Source organism: Lissotriton vulgaris, unplaced genomic scaffold, assembly GCF_964263255.1.
Source record: "Lissotriton vulgaris unplaced genomic scaffold, aLisVul1.2 SCAFFOLD_1556, whole genome shotgun sequence".
Classification (NCBI taxonomy): Eukaryota; Metazoa; Chordata; class Amphibia; order Caudata; family Salamandridae; genus Lissotriton; species Lissotriton vulgaris.
The window spans coordinates 368143-383260 of record NW_028250769.1 but is presented as its reverse complement, the minus strand read 5'-3'; the positions used below and the strand labels follow the sequence as shown (position 1 = coordinate 383260).

The 15118-nt window shown below is 46.2% G+C and overlaps 1 protein-coding gene across 4 annotated transcripts in view; it reads right to left on the bottom strand.

Annotated features, from left to right (window-relative positions):
* The window catches only part of LOC147663126 (epidermal growth factor receptor substrate 15-like 1), a 326980-nt gene that overhangs the window by 160892 nt on the left and 150970 nt on the right, over positions 1-15118 (bottom strand). For all 4 annotated transcript variants that reach the window (XM_086950659.1, XM_086950660.1, XM_086950657.1 and 1 more), the window contains 2 exons: positions 6015-6075; positions 4697-4779 (listed from right to left, as the gene is read on the bottom strand). In XM_086950659.1, coding sequence (XP_086806785.1) covers positions 4697-4779; positions 6015-6075 — 144 coding nt within the window. The remainder of the gene's footprint in view (positions 1-4696; positions 4780-6014; positions 6076-15118) is intronic.

Here is a 15118-nt window from a genome sequence, read left to right as displayed (position 1 = left end):
AGAAGACATGCAATGCGGCCCAAGGGTGGTCCCCCGCAGCAGAATAATAAACTAGACAAGTACACAGTGCCCAAAACCGCTATGGCAGAGAGCACGACCATGCAGGGGAGTCACTGCAACTAAGCAGAACTATCACTTGGGGCGATCATGGCTGCTATTCAAGTGTTGGGAATGACCCGAGAAACAAAAATGGACAAAGTCACAATTGAGGTCAATCTGCTGAGGGCAGATATGAACATAACATAAATTCAGAAAAAGTCACCACAGCTGAGACTCCTATAGGTGAACTAAAAGCCACCACCAAGAGAATGGAAGCACAAACACAGCAGCATACGCAGCAGCAAGAAAGCATGGCAGCAAAACTAAAAGACCAGGAGGGGGGACCCGGAGGAACAACATAAGGGTGGTTGGAGTACCAGAGGGGGCAGAAGGCCCCAGAATACACCTCTTTCTGGAAGACCTTATACTTAAATACCTTCACCCAAGCATATGTCAAACTACTTCTCTGTGGAAAGAGCCCACAGATCACCAGTGCCCAAGGCGAAACCAGGGACCCCGCCCCGACCTATCATAGCCCAGATCCTAAACTTTCGGGACCAAAATACCATACTGCAAACAGCTCGACTGAAGGGAGATTTGTCCTACGAAAACGCAACCGTCCATTTCTTCCCGGACTTTACCCTCATGGTCTAAAGCCAAAGATGCACATTTGATGAGGTTAAACGCGAATTGTGGGATGAAAACTCCAAATATGTAATGCTATTCCCAGTCAAATTAAGGGTGTTGGACAATTGCAAGGCGCAGAATTTTACATCTCCCGATGAAATATGGGACTGTCTCGAGAGAGGACGAGTGGCTAGCCAGTCGGCACATCTGGGATGCGATCAACGTCAGGAGGACTGGAGGAACACCTCCCCCCGGGATCTCCGCATAGAACAGGAGGATGGGGGCCCAATGGTAGTGACCGGCAGACCAAGTAAGACTTGAAGGAGAGAGGCTGAGACTAGGGGCTGTCTCCCCTTGGTGGAGAAAAGGTCTTGAACGTGCATCCGGCAGTAGTGCCCTGGTCTGTGGAGGGTACGCCAGGTCCTCCTACAGGTATGGAACACATGAGAGGGAGGTGCATGACTGCACCTCTCTAAAGGACACACGTCGAGGACACAGATAATAAACGGGATGCGGTGGGCCTACGGCCTGGCTATGCGAGGGGGAACCAGTCAACCACTCAGGTTATAGACTACAGTTTATTGGGGCGATAGGCGCTCTGCAATTTGGGGATGTGGGTAGTTGTGAACGTACAATGCAGGGTTGCAGGGAGGGGGGGTTCAGGGCAGGGTTATAGTTATAAAAGTTCAATGTTACATATAAAATTTCAAGTTTTTTGCGATCCACTCGTAGATTCACTATTCCAAGCATGGTACAGGGGGCAGCTTTTGAGGAAGGGAGCATGGGGGAGGGCGGGAGGGTGGGTACGGAGCACTCACATGCATCTATGTATACACAACCTATGAAAATACTGAAGATTCTGTCATGGAATGTGAATGGGCTGGGGGACAAGATTAAGTGAACAGTGGTCATGCAATATTTGAATAGGCATTCCCCCGACATTGTCTTCCTGCAGGAGACACACCTGGTTATTCAGCAATTGTTTGAAATCAAATTTAATTCCTACCAAAGGATGGTAGATCTAGCCCAATGCATTTCGGGTGAACCCTTCTTCAGGAAAAATGACGCCATTGTTCCAACATTAGAAGAGTATCCTGTGAAGGATGACTAATACGTTATCTTTCACACAGTCGGTTTCGGTTGGGCCACCCAAAGCTGTGGGCGTCGGGTGCAGGGTGTTTTTGGCCATCGGGTTTTCTTACCAGCTTCGGTCGCGGTCAGGGGGATCCTCCAGAAAGGGGCTGCAAGCTTCGCTTGGAGATTCGAGGCAGGCAGAGATCACCAGATCTCAGGTCAGGATCGCCGTGGAGACCTCCTCATGGTGTTGAGCCACTCTAACTTGGGCCCTGGGGGTTGGGTGCAGACTTGCGGTTTTTGAATGGGTCAGAGTCTGTTGGTGAGAAAATCCGGTGCTCACGGGAGACAAAGTCTTGGTTTTGGGATGGAGAACAGGTCCTTCGGGTTTTTGAGGCTGCTAGCTGCAGGACACAACAGGATTTCGCTGGAGCAGGGTTGAGGTGCGGACAGGCGGGTAGGACTGGGGCCAAGTCAGTGGGCGTCCTCGTCATAGTTGCAGCACAGCTTCTTCTGTCATTCTTCTTCTGGTCGGTTCTTGTCTGAAGAGGCAAGGTTCGGGGTGGCCCCTAAATACTAGTTTTAGGGGCATTACAAGTAAGTGAAGGTTGGGACCAATGGGTCCCTTCCTTGGAGTGGGTACACCCCCTATTATGCCACCCTCCATTGGAAAGGGGGCATATGCCTCCCTCTGGTTGGCTGGGTAACTCCATCTCCAAAATCCCAGCACCATATACTCTTAATGGCATTATTGTACTTACAATGTCTAATAATTAAGACACCATAGGGGTACAGGGCTCATTCACCTGTACCCTCACCACTGGTATAGTGCACCCAGCTAGAGGGGTGGCTGATCTATGCCACAGCAGTGGGTTGTAGGCATGGCACCCAGGGATGTGTGCCATGTCGACTCTTCACTTTGTTCTGCATCAAAACACGCAGCCTGCAACCGCACTGTGCGTGTGTGCGGTGTGTGTGTGTGTGTGTGTGTAAAGGTACAGGGCCTCTATGGGTGGCACAATAAGTGCTGCAGCCCTTAGAGGCCTTCCCTGGCCACAGTGCCCTTGGTACCTATGCTACCATTTACAAGCGATTGACCTGTGGCCAAAGAGTGCCAATTGGGTTTTGTCTTAATGCAGTTTTAGGGAAAGAGCATAGGCCCTTGGTACCTGTTTAGCAGGAACCCAGGGCACACATAGTCAAAGTACATCAGCAGTTTGGCAAAAAGTGGGGGCACCCATGCATAAAAGGACACTTTCTTTCACCAGACAACAAGTATTTATTGCGCAAGCAGTTGTATGCAAAATTGACAATGCTTTTATGTTTAATTTCCTGCAAGTGAGTGATTGATGTTAGAGCTCTAGATCTTTCCACCATAGTGTTCTCTCCAGAACATGCCTCCATTACTATTACCAGGAGGACAAAAACAAACTATTCTTCTCAGATCGTGGGTGTGATCAATTGTGGTATTTCGGAGCGATGAACAGTTCATCTGGGCAAAAAAAGAGGACACGTGATGTTTTGGAGTAATATAGGGCTGTGGGCTTTATGACTGCTGCATGTGACTGTGGGTACTCTTGGGATAAGTAGTGTTTTAAGTTTTTACTTCTGAGTGGCTGCTGAAAAAATAAAGCATAGAAAAAGAAGCATAATCCTCGCCTCCGTATTCTTAATAGAGGTGAAAATTCTTATTGCGAATGGTAGAACATTTTTTCTTCTAAATGGGTTCAAGGAGGGAGAGATTCGGTGTCTTGAAACCACACTGCAAACAATACGTTCACCACTCAGGGAAGCGCAGCCCTGCAAAGAAAAACGGCTCAGGGTTTACAGGCAGAACAAACGGTGTCTAAGTCTGAAACTGGCAGTTGCAGAGGCACACAGCAAAACTTGTTTCCCCAGACTACACATAACGATACCTGTCAACCATATCTTCTCTGGAAGCGCCACCTACCCGTCCTTTGTGAGTTACTTCCTAGTGATGTAATGCAAAGCAGCGATGCCTCACGTTTTATTAAAGGGGCACTTGTACTTGAACTATGCTTTGAGTTGCAAGTAGAATTGTCAATGCATAAAAAGCAATCTCTGTAAAGACATACAGTAAATTGAGGCTGCTCTGTATTTAAAAAGATAAACTGGCTGTGCAGCTTTAATATGATTTGTAGTTTATGGTAAAGTATAATATACTTTAAAGTATAAACTGACTGGAGATTTGATGTGGCAAACACAAGCGTCTGCTTTTAGTGGAGAATGCTGCCACCCAGTGTCAGAGATATGAATGGAGACACATTAAACTAAACAAATACTCCTATGTTCAATGGTCCCCAAACATAATTTATAGGATGGATTAAGTGCATCTTAAGGGGTCAAAGCACTTATGCTTTGTAAGAAAATTTCTTGGCATGTGCCCTAGAGACAATCTGCAGGATTAGGGACTGCTCGTTGGATTACATCACTGAAAGAAAGCCCTTGTGGAAGGGAGTCCTGCTGAAAAGCTGTTGCACACCCACAAACTTGTAGGTGAGGAGGTCCTAACCTACCTGGAAAACTGTCCATGAGAAAAACATGAATAAGGCACTCTCCAAAGTCGGAAATAGAATGGCAACACGCCCATATTTAATGTGGAGTAGAGGAAGCAAGTTTTCACATACTGCTTTTGCAAATTTCAGCCATCCGCAGACCAGGGGGTAGAGATATAGTGGCCCTTTGAGTATGCTTGTAAATCTACAATTTGTGGAGATTTCTATGGCATATTCACTGGAATTCTGCGAATTGTTGAAAATGTGTGCATTTGTGCAAGTCACAGGAAGTAGGTCTTTCCCATTTTCTGTGACTCTGGACAGGTGCATTTATTTATTTGATTTGAGGGGGCAGAGATGTTCAACTGCAGAACAAATTGACTGTATGTCTCTTTCCATTAGGAAACACTACCCACATGTGCTGTGTTCATGGTACGTACCCGCGACATCTGGCTGAAATCTGCAAAGCCCTGATTGGAAGTAAAGGTGTCGCTTCCGAAGGGGTCTACCGTTCCAAAGGGATCTGTAAAAAGAGACAGTGAAGTGGTCAGTTCTGAGCAACACCACACTACCATTACACAAGAAAAATTCATTATTTGCCTATGGTCCGGGTCTGAGAGGCAAAAGAAGAGAGCAGTACAGCAGGCATGTGCAACATCTTGTGCAGCGTGCATCGGCTGATGTTAAAATGGCATCTGATGCACGGAGTCCCGTCAATGTTGATGGTTTGGAGACGGAGGTCCATACGTTTGGAGAAGAACTTGCATTTCGAGACTAGCTTCCCACTGCCTTGATTACTATTGGCACACACGTCATATAGTGCCCCCTCTGTAGTCGCTCTTTCTCAGTAACCACAACACTACACCGTTGGCTGCAGAATGCTCCAAGAGAGCATGCTCAGAGGGCCCCTGCCTTTCAAAGCCAGGATCAGGACGGCAGGTGTCTTCACAACCATGTGGAGGCTCCTGAATGCAGAGTAAATATGATGAATACAGTACAGACTCTCCACATCTTCAGAGATTTGTCACTTCCTTAGGACCCTTACTAAACCTCCTACAATTAACATTATTGTCCTCTAAATTAGTTAGAACAACTACATTAACAGGTACATTCACTTGTACTCCTGATCCTCTTAAGGATATTGACTGATCAAGTAGGGAGGGCAGTCTCTTTCTTTATGAAGCCTGGATCGCTATTATATTTTTAAATGTGTTATACTCTTAAAAATAAATGAAATACATATTTAAAACAAAAAAGAAAGAAAAACCATGTGGAGACATAACCTATGTGAAATTTACAGGTCACACAGCATCAGAACCTCGGGTAGATCTAACATTTGTGTTCTAAATTTAAAACTACGACGAGTGGTATATGTTATCTGCTTCTGCTATTCAGCTTGCTCCAGAGGGCACAATGTATTAGGCGAGAAACGGATTAAAGACGGGTGATCTGCACATGAAGACACAAGTTCATCAAATTGAGAAGCTGGTACTAGAATTCACGTCTACAAGATCCATATGCAGCAGGCTACCTACTAACCTTGATTTCACACCAATCTAGGGTTCATCAGATGCATTTTCAGGTTTGTTTCCAACAGTGCTATCTAAATATGAGGTTGTTTCTTCGCAGACTGCAGCTTCAGAATTGTACCCTCTCTTTTAAACACACTCAGAATCTGACCAAGACATAGCCGGCAGTGTCCTGGAAAGGACCAGATGGTGGATATAAAGTGCCAAGAAGTAAAGACTGAAATCTTACCTGGTCCTTTTGAAGACTGATTGGAGGATGAGAAGGGGTCGCTGCTGTCAAAGGGATCCGACTTGGCAGAAAAAAGGAAAAGGGATGTTATTTTAAACACAGATTGTTACTGAGCATCAAACACAAGATGAAAAAACGACAACTAAACTGCAACACAGTGACCTCAGCAGACTTCAGACAAGAGAAAATTAGATGCAAAACTCAAGTCGCCCACAGTTTGTATTAGAGGTGAAAAAATATGGAAGCCATTTAAAATAGAATGGACGCCTGATAGTTAAATAACAGGATTAAATGCGGCATGCCGAATTACCTAGTTGGTAGCACTTCTTCAACTGACAAATCATGGAGGCTCCACCATGCACATAAAACTGCGTTGGTTATTGACAATTTAATAAACCTGGGAAAAATGTAGGAGAGACCACGGCTCTACTAATTTCAGTAACAACCAATTAATAAAAGTAAAAACACCTGACAGGACTAATAGCTTCTCAAATATTTTGCTCATTGATAATAATATACAAAAAAAAGAAGTTGAGGAAACAAACTATTGGACAACGAATGAAGGCCAACATTTAGAGCATGCACCCGTCTTCGCTCAGCGAACTATCAAACAATTTTCAGTGCCATATATCACGGCCTGCAACAATTTACAAAAAGGGGGTGGTGATGAACAGAGTGTCTGAGTTAAACAGACCACTCTTACCCAGTCCAAAGATCAGGGCTTGATCCATCACCGTTATTTATCTCACTGCCCCATCCCAGCTCAGAACCTGGCTATATGCAAATCAGTCTGTCCCTGGCCCAGTGCATCATGGGAACAGGGCAGACTAAACTACCAAGCCAATTCTTCACCAGAAAGGAAACAAGCTACCGGGGACCGGTTTCTGGCATTTCAGCCTTCTTCGGCCCGGCTTGCTTGAATCCTGATGGAGCAGTGAGAAAGGGACTCATGTCTGAGTATACCCTGCCACACCTATAGTGGCCAAAAACAATTTACAAAAAGGGGGTGGTGATGAACAGAGTGTCTGAGTTAAACAGACCACTCTTACCCAGTCCAAAGATCAGGGCTTGATCCATCACCGTTATTTATCTCACTGCCCCATCCCAGCTCAGAACCTGGCTATATGCAAATCAGTCTGTCCCTGGCCCAGTGCATCATGGGAACAGGGCAGACTAAACTACCAAGCCAATTCTTCACCAGAAAGGAAACAAGCTACCGGGGACCGGTTTCTGGCATTTCAGCCTTCTTCGGCCCGGCTTGCTTGAATCCTGATGGAGCAGTGAGAAAGGGACTCATGTCTGAGTATACCCTGCCACACCTATAGTGGCCAAAAACAATTTACAAAAAGGGGGTGGTGATGAACAGAGTGTCTGAGTTAAACAGACCACTCTTACCCAGTCCAAAGATCAGGGCTTGATCCATCACCGTTATTTATCTCACTGCCCCATCCCAGCTCAGAACCTGGCTATATGCAAATCAGTCTGTCCCTGGCCCAGTGCATCATGGGAACAGGGCAGACTAAACTACCAAGCCAATTCTTCACCAGAAAGGAAACAAGCTACCGGGGACCGGTTTCTGGCATTTCAGCCTTCTTCGGCCCGGCTTGCTTGAATCCTGATGGAGCAGTGAGAAAGGGACTCATGTCTGAGTATACCCTGCCACACCTATAGTGGCCAAAAACAATTTACAAAAAGGGGGTGGTGATGAACAGAGTGTCTGAGTTAAACAGACCACTCTTACCCAGTCCAAAGATCAGGGCTTGATCCATCACCGTTATTTATCTCACTGCCCCATCCCAGCTCAGAACCTGGCTATATGCAAATCAGTCTGTCCCTGGCCCAGTGCATCATGGGAACAGGGCAGACTAAACTACCAAGCCAATTCTTCACCAGAAAGGAAACAAGCTACCGGGGACCGGTTTCTGGCATTTCAGCCTTCTTCGGCCCGGCTTGCTTGAATCCTGATGGAGCAGTGAGAAAGGGACTCATGTCTGAGTATACCCTGCCACACCTATAGTGGCCAAAAACAATTTACAAAAAGGGGGTGGTGATGAACAGAGTGTCTGAGTTAAACAGACCACTCTTACCCAGTCCAAAGATCAGGGCTTGATCCATCACCGTTATTTATCTCACTGCCCCATCCCAGCTCAGAACCTGGCTATATGCAAATCAGTCTGTCCCTGGCCCAGTGCATCATGGGAACAGGGCAGACTAAACTACCAAGCCAATTCTTCACCAGAAAGGAAACAAGCTACCGGGGACCGGTTTCTGGCATTTCAGCCTTCTTCGGCCCGGCTTGCTTGAATCCTGATGGAGCAGTGAGAAAGGGACTCATGTCTGAGTATACCCTGCCACACCTATAGTGGCCAAAAACAATTTACAAAAAGGGGGTGGTGATGAACAGAGTGTCTGAGTTAAACAGACCACTCTTACCCAGTCCAAAGATCAGGGCTTGATCCATCACCGTTATTTATCTCACTGCCCCATCCCAGCTCAGAACCTGGCTATATGCAAATCAGTCTGTCCCTGGCCCAGTGCATCATGGGAACAGGGCAGACTAAACTACCAAGCCAATTCTTCACCAGAAAGGAAACAAGCTACCGGGGACCGGTTTCTGGCATTTCAGCCTTCTTCGGCCCGGCTTGCTTGAATCCTGATGGAGCAGTGAGAAAGGGACTCATGTCTGAGTATACCCTGCCACACCTATAGTGGCCAAAAACAATTTACAAAAAGGGGGTGGTGATGAACAGAGTGTCTGAGTTAAACAGACCACTCTTACCCAGTCCAAAGATCAGGGCTTGATCCATCACCGTTATTTATCTCACTGCCCCATCCCAGCTCAGAACCTGGCTATATGCAAATCAGTCTGTCCCTGGCCCAGTGCATCATGGGAACAGGGCAGACTAAACTACCAAGCCAATTCTTCACCAGAAAGGAAACAAGCTACCGGGGACCGGTTTCTGGCATTTCAGCCTTCTTCGGCCCGGCTTGCTTGAATCCTGATGGAGCAGTGAGAAAGGGACTCCTGTCTGAGTATACCCTGCCACACCTATAGTGGCCAAAAACAATTTACAAAAAGGGGGTGGTGATGAACAGAGTGTCTGAGTTAAACAGACCACTCTTACCCAGTCCAAAGATCAGGGCTTGATCCATCACCGTTATTTATCTCACTGCCCCATCCCAGCTCAGAACCTGGCTATATGCAAATCAGTCTGTCCCTGGCCCAGTGCATCATGGGAACAGGGCAGACTAAACTACCAAGCCAATTCTTCACCAGAAAGGAAACAAGCTACCGGGGACCGGTTTCTGGCATTTCAGCCTTCTTCGGCCCGGCTTGCTTGAATCCTGATGGAGCAGTGAGAAAGGGACTCATGTCTGAGTATACCCTGCCACACCTATAGTGGCCAAAAACAATTTACAAAAAGGGGGTGGTGATGAACAGAGTGTCTGAGTTAAACAGACCACTCTTACCCAGTCCAAAGATCAGGGCTTGATCCATCACCGTTATTTATCTCACTGCCCCATCCCAGCTCAGAACCTGGCTATATGCAAATCAGTCTGTCCCTGGCCCAGTGCATCATGGGAACAGGGCAGACTAAACTACCAAGCCAATTCTTCACCAGAAAGGAAACAAGCTACCGGGGACCGGTTTCTGGCATTTCAGCCTTCTTCGGCCCGGCTTGCTTGAATCCTGATGGAGCAGTGAGAAAGGGACTCATGTCTGAGTATACCCTGCCACACCTATAGTGGCCAAAAACAATTTACAAAAAGGGGGTGGTGATGAACAGAGTGTCTGAGTTAAACAGACCACTCTTACCCAGTCCAAAGATCAGGGCTTGATCCATCACCGTTATTTATCTCACTGCCCCATCCCAGCTCAGAACCTGGCTATATGCAAATCAGTCTGTCCCTGGCCCAGTGCATCATGGGAACAGGGCAGACTAAACTACCAAGCCAATTCTTCACCAGAAAGGAAACAAGCTACCGGGGACCGGTTTCTGGCATTTCAGCCTTCTTCGGCCCGGCTTGCTTGAATCCTGATGGAGCAGTGAGAAAGGGACTCATGTCTGAGTATACCCTGCCACACCTATAGTGGCCAAAAACAATTTACAAAAAGGGGGCTAAAAAACGGTGTTGGATCTAGCCCTGATCTCTTGACTGGGTGAGAGTATTCTGTTTAATTCAGAGACTCTGTCCCTCACCACCCCTTGTTGTAAATATATATCACGGCCTGAGCTGCATACAAGTTAAGAATCTGCAGTACAAACACTTTCATTGGAACATAAAAGACCAACAAAGAATAAGATGGCGTGTGCACAGCCTCTGTTGAACAGACTCTAAGAACTATAAGATACGTTGAACTGTAGATGTCAAGTCCTGACATGTAATGTGAAAGAGGAGATTGCATGAAAAAGTTCACCCTAATTTTTAACAGGGTATTGGGCGATATTCAGGACTAACCTATCCAGTCCAAAAGTTAAATAGACAAATGGAGTATCAAGCTAAATGGTTCGATTGACCCATAACATCAAGAAGCCTATTGAAGGAGTCTTTCAATACATGCAGCTAAGTCCACCCAACATTAATGACCAGGTACTGAATGAACATGAGCTTGGCCAACACCATTCGGATCTCTGTTTCCTGTCCAACATGACATAGGAAGGCAACCTTGCATGAAATATTCAGCAGCCCATCTCTAAGATGAAGAAGCCATAGGTTTTCCATTTGATATACCAGCCACCCTGTGTCAGTTTGAGAAGAACTCACAGGATCAACTTGACTTGATACGTCCAAATTGTGACCTCCCTCTGCACCGAAAACCTGCAACTCCACAGAGTGGTGCAACCATCAGACGGTAGGAGACTCAGGAGGCAGTTTTAAAACCAGACAAGAGAGCACAGAACACAGACAGGTAATGTGATTTAAGGAACAAGCTAGGTCTCAGATAAGGTGAAACCATGCTTGAGGCTAGGACAGTGGAAAAAGGGTGCACGTGCCTCAGTAACAGATGGTGTCATGTGAAATCACGCGTGCTGTAGAGCACCTGCAATGTGCTTGTATATGCATCAGCAGCAGAGCATGTCCTCAACTCGCATTCTCTCTGCTACAGAAGATGTCAAACCTCTGATGGACGCGGGTAGAAAAGCAGGCGGAACTGCAGTAAGAACTGCAGTGACACCATCTTTAAGTACAACTATTCCCACTATCTGCAATCTCGCAGCGGATGTGTATTACCATGATAGTTCTGACTATTATCTAGTGCTCTAGTTATCTGATGTTTCAAAGTGAAATTGACTCAGTTTTTTGATAAACTATTGTTCTGCTCTCTGTGCTGCTCAGGCAAATTGATGTGCAAAAGCCCTGACTTTCTCTTTACAAATACACTTTCACTCTACATACATTAAGTAAATCTAACCTCTATCACATACACATATCACGATAACCAGAGAGAACACTAAAAAAGCATGCACACACTAACCAAAAACAATGATGGGTGCTTTTTTTCACTTAAATTTGTGCTTGGGCTCTCACATGCCACACAGACTCGCATACATATTAATATCTAGAACGCCAAATACTAGAAAATGCATAAACATCACAGGGACATACACACATACAGAATTATCAAAATACAAAAGTCTGGTACAAATAACTCGTTACAAACGCATTAATAACACACTGAGACTGAGGAGCATGTGAACACACTGTGGAAAACAGTAAGGAATATGCTACTTACCAGTATGCATCTGTTCTTGGCATGTAGGGCTGCTGACATTCATATCTTGTGCATAGATCACCGCCTAGTGTTGGGTCCGGATGATTGCACTTGTTGTCTTGGAAGAGTCTTCGAAGTATCACGAGATAGGTGACTCCTCCCCTGGACTACAGTGCGCATGGCCATCTTCTCCATCCTCAGATTGTTTTTCACCATTGTGGCAGAGATGGAGATAGTAAAGTAAGAGATGGCCATGCCAGAGATAATGCTGCAGCTGCTACAGGCGCCGGGGAGGAGGGTGGGCAATATGAATGTCAGCAGCCCTACATGCCAAGAACAGATGCATACTGGTAAGTAGCATATTCCGTTCGAGGCATGTGGGCTGCTGAATTCATATCTTGTGCATAGACTGTATAGCAGTATCTCCCCTAGCGGTGGCTACCTGTGCCAGCTACAGCAGTTTGAAAAAGAGTTTTGAGGACAGCCTGGCCTACAGCAGTTTGCTGTTTTGTTTGCACACCTACACAGTAGTGTTTTGTGAAAGTGTGTATGGTGGTCCAAGTGGCTGCCTTGCAGATATCTATCTTCAAGAGGAATATTTCCTAGGAAAGCCATGGATGCCCCCATTTTCCTTGTGGAGTGTGCTCTTGGGGGGACGGTTAAAGTGCGTTATGCCTTTTGATAGCATATCTGAATGCATTTAACTATCAATCTGGCTATTCCTGATTTTGAAATTGGATTCCCTTTGTGTTGTGGTGCAAAGGCAACAAACAGTTGTTTTGTTTTCCTAAAGGATTTAGTTCTGTCCACATAATAAAGTAGAGCTCTCTTTACGTCTAGTGTGTGCAGGGCTCTCTCAGCTACTGACTGTGGATTTTGAAAGAACACTGGCAGTTCTATTGATTGGTTGATATGGAAATTGCATACAACCTTAGGCATGAATTTAGGGTTTGTTCTAAGAACCACCCTGTTGGCATGTACCTGCATGAAAAGCTCTTGAATTGTTAGTGCTTGTAATTCACTCACTCTTCTGAGTGAGGTGATGGCCACCAAGAATGCAACTTTCCAAGTTAGGAATTGTAGTTCGCATGAATGTAAAGGTTCGAAAGGAGGGCCCATGAGTCTGGTAAGTACTATATTGAGATTCCATACTGGGGAAGGGGGGTTCCTAGGAGGAATCACCCTTTTCAAACCCTCCATGAAGGCTGTGATTGCTGGTATTCTAAACAGTGAAAGGTGTCGACTGTTTTGAAGGTATGCTGCTATGGCAGCGAGGTGTAATCGTATTGAAGAGTATGCTAAGTTACATCTTTGTAGATGCAGCAGGTAACATATAATGTTTTGTATTGAAGCGTCTAAGGGGTTGATTTGGTTATTGTTGCAGTAAATAACAAATCTCTTCCATTTAGCTGCATAGCACGCTCGTGTGGTTGGTCTTTTTGCCTCCCTAATGATGTTCATGCAATCTGGGGGCAAGTTAAGGTATCCAAACTCTAAGACTTCAGGAGCCAGATCGCTAGGTTCATTTGATTGGGATCTGGGTGTCTGATTTTTCCATGGTTCTGAGTTAGAAGATGAGGTGCAAGGCGCAGTCTTTGATGGGGAACTACTGAGAGTTCTAGGAACGTCGTATACCATGGTTGTCTCGCCCATGTGGGAGCAACTAGGATTAGTGTGCGGGAGTGTTGCCGCAGTTTGCGTGCCACCAGCGGGATCAGTGGTGCTGGGGGAAAAGCGTACGCAAATCTGCCTGACCAGTTCATCCATATCGCATTGCCCTGTGACAATGGATGTGGGAACCTGGCGGCAAAGAATTGGCATTTCGAGTTTTCGTTTGTGGCGAACAGGTCTATTTCTTGTTGACCCCACTCCTCGAAGAATGGCTGAAAAACCTGGGGGTGAATCTCCCATTCGTGTAGTTGCAGGCTGTGCCTGCTGAGCAGGTTGGCAACTTGATTGTCCTTCCCTGGAAGGTGTTCTGCTAGGAGAAAAATGTTTTTCGGAATCGCCCACTTCCATATGCTTTGTGCCAGATGGGACAGCAGTGGAGAGTGCGTTCCTCCCTGTTTCTGGATATAGTACATCGCGGTCATGTTGTCGGTCCGGATCAACACCGTCTTGCTGTACAGGTATTTCTGAAATGCTTTTAGGGCTAGGAATATTGCTAGCAATTCCAGTTGGTTGATATGCAGCCTTTTCTGTATGTTTGTTCAGAGCCCTTGTTCTGAGTATTGAAGGAGATGGGCTCCCCAGCATGTCAGTGATGCGTCCGCTGTTAGTACTAGTTGTGGAACCCGCTCTTGGAACAGTCGCCCCTTGGAAAGGTTTTGTGGGTTCCACCACTGCAGAGTTGTGAGCGCGACTGACTAACACCACTAGGTCTTTTAGTTGTCCTTGAGCCTGGTTCCATTGCCGTGCTAGGCATTCCTGCAATGGGCGCATCTGAAGTCTGGCATGGGGGACAATGAATATGCAGGAGGCCATCATGCCTATGAGTTGCATGAAGACTTGAGCTGGCAAAGAGTGTTTTGGCAGGAATTTGCGAATGAGTGTCTGCATACTGGCTATCCTCGCTGAGTTTGGATATGCCTTTGCCACTGAGGTGTTTATGGTGGCTCCCAGGTACTGCTGTGTATGGGACGGTTGCAAATGTGATTTTGTGTAGTTGATTGAGAAGCCTAAGATGTGTAGCAACTGGATCGTCTGAGACGTGTGTGCTGCACATTGTTGGTACTATTTTGCTTGTATTAGCCAATCGTCCAGGTAAGGGTACACAAGGACGTGCTGCCTCCTGAGATGTGCTGCCACTGTCGCTAAGCATTTTGTAAACACTCTAGGAGCCGCGGTAACCCGAAGGGCAAAACCTTGAATTGGTAGTGTTGACCTTCTATTGCGAACCTGAGGTATTTTCTGTGGGCTGGATGGATGGGTATGTGGAAATACGCATCTTTGAGGTCCAGTGTTGCTAGGAAGTCTTCTTGTTGTAGCAACGGTAGCACTTGTTGTAGTGTTATCATATGAAAGTGCTCCGACAGTATGTATTGATTTAGGGGTCTGGGGTCCAATATTGGTCTGAGAGAGCCGTCCTTCTTGGGAATAAGGAAATATAGGGAGTACACTCCTGTCCCTTGCTGTTGGAAAGGGACTTGCTCTATGGCCCCCTTTTCTAGCCTGCAGTTCGCCTCTTGTTGTAACAGGGTGATGTGTTCTTTGGACATTGGACGATGTCTGGGTGGTATGTTTGGTGGTGTAGAAGTCAGTTCTAGGCAGTAGCCAGACTGGATAATTTCTCTCACCCACCTGTCTGTGGTAATTGCGTTCCAGACAGGTAGGAACTGTTGGGAGTCTGCCTTCGACCGGTGTTAAGTGGTCTGGAGGTAGCGTAATG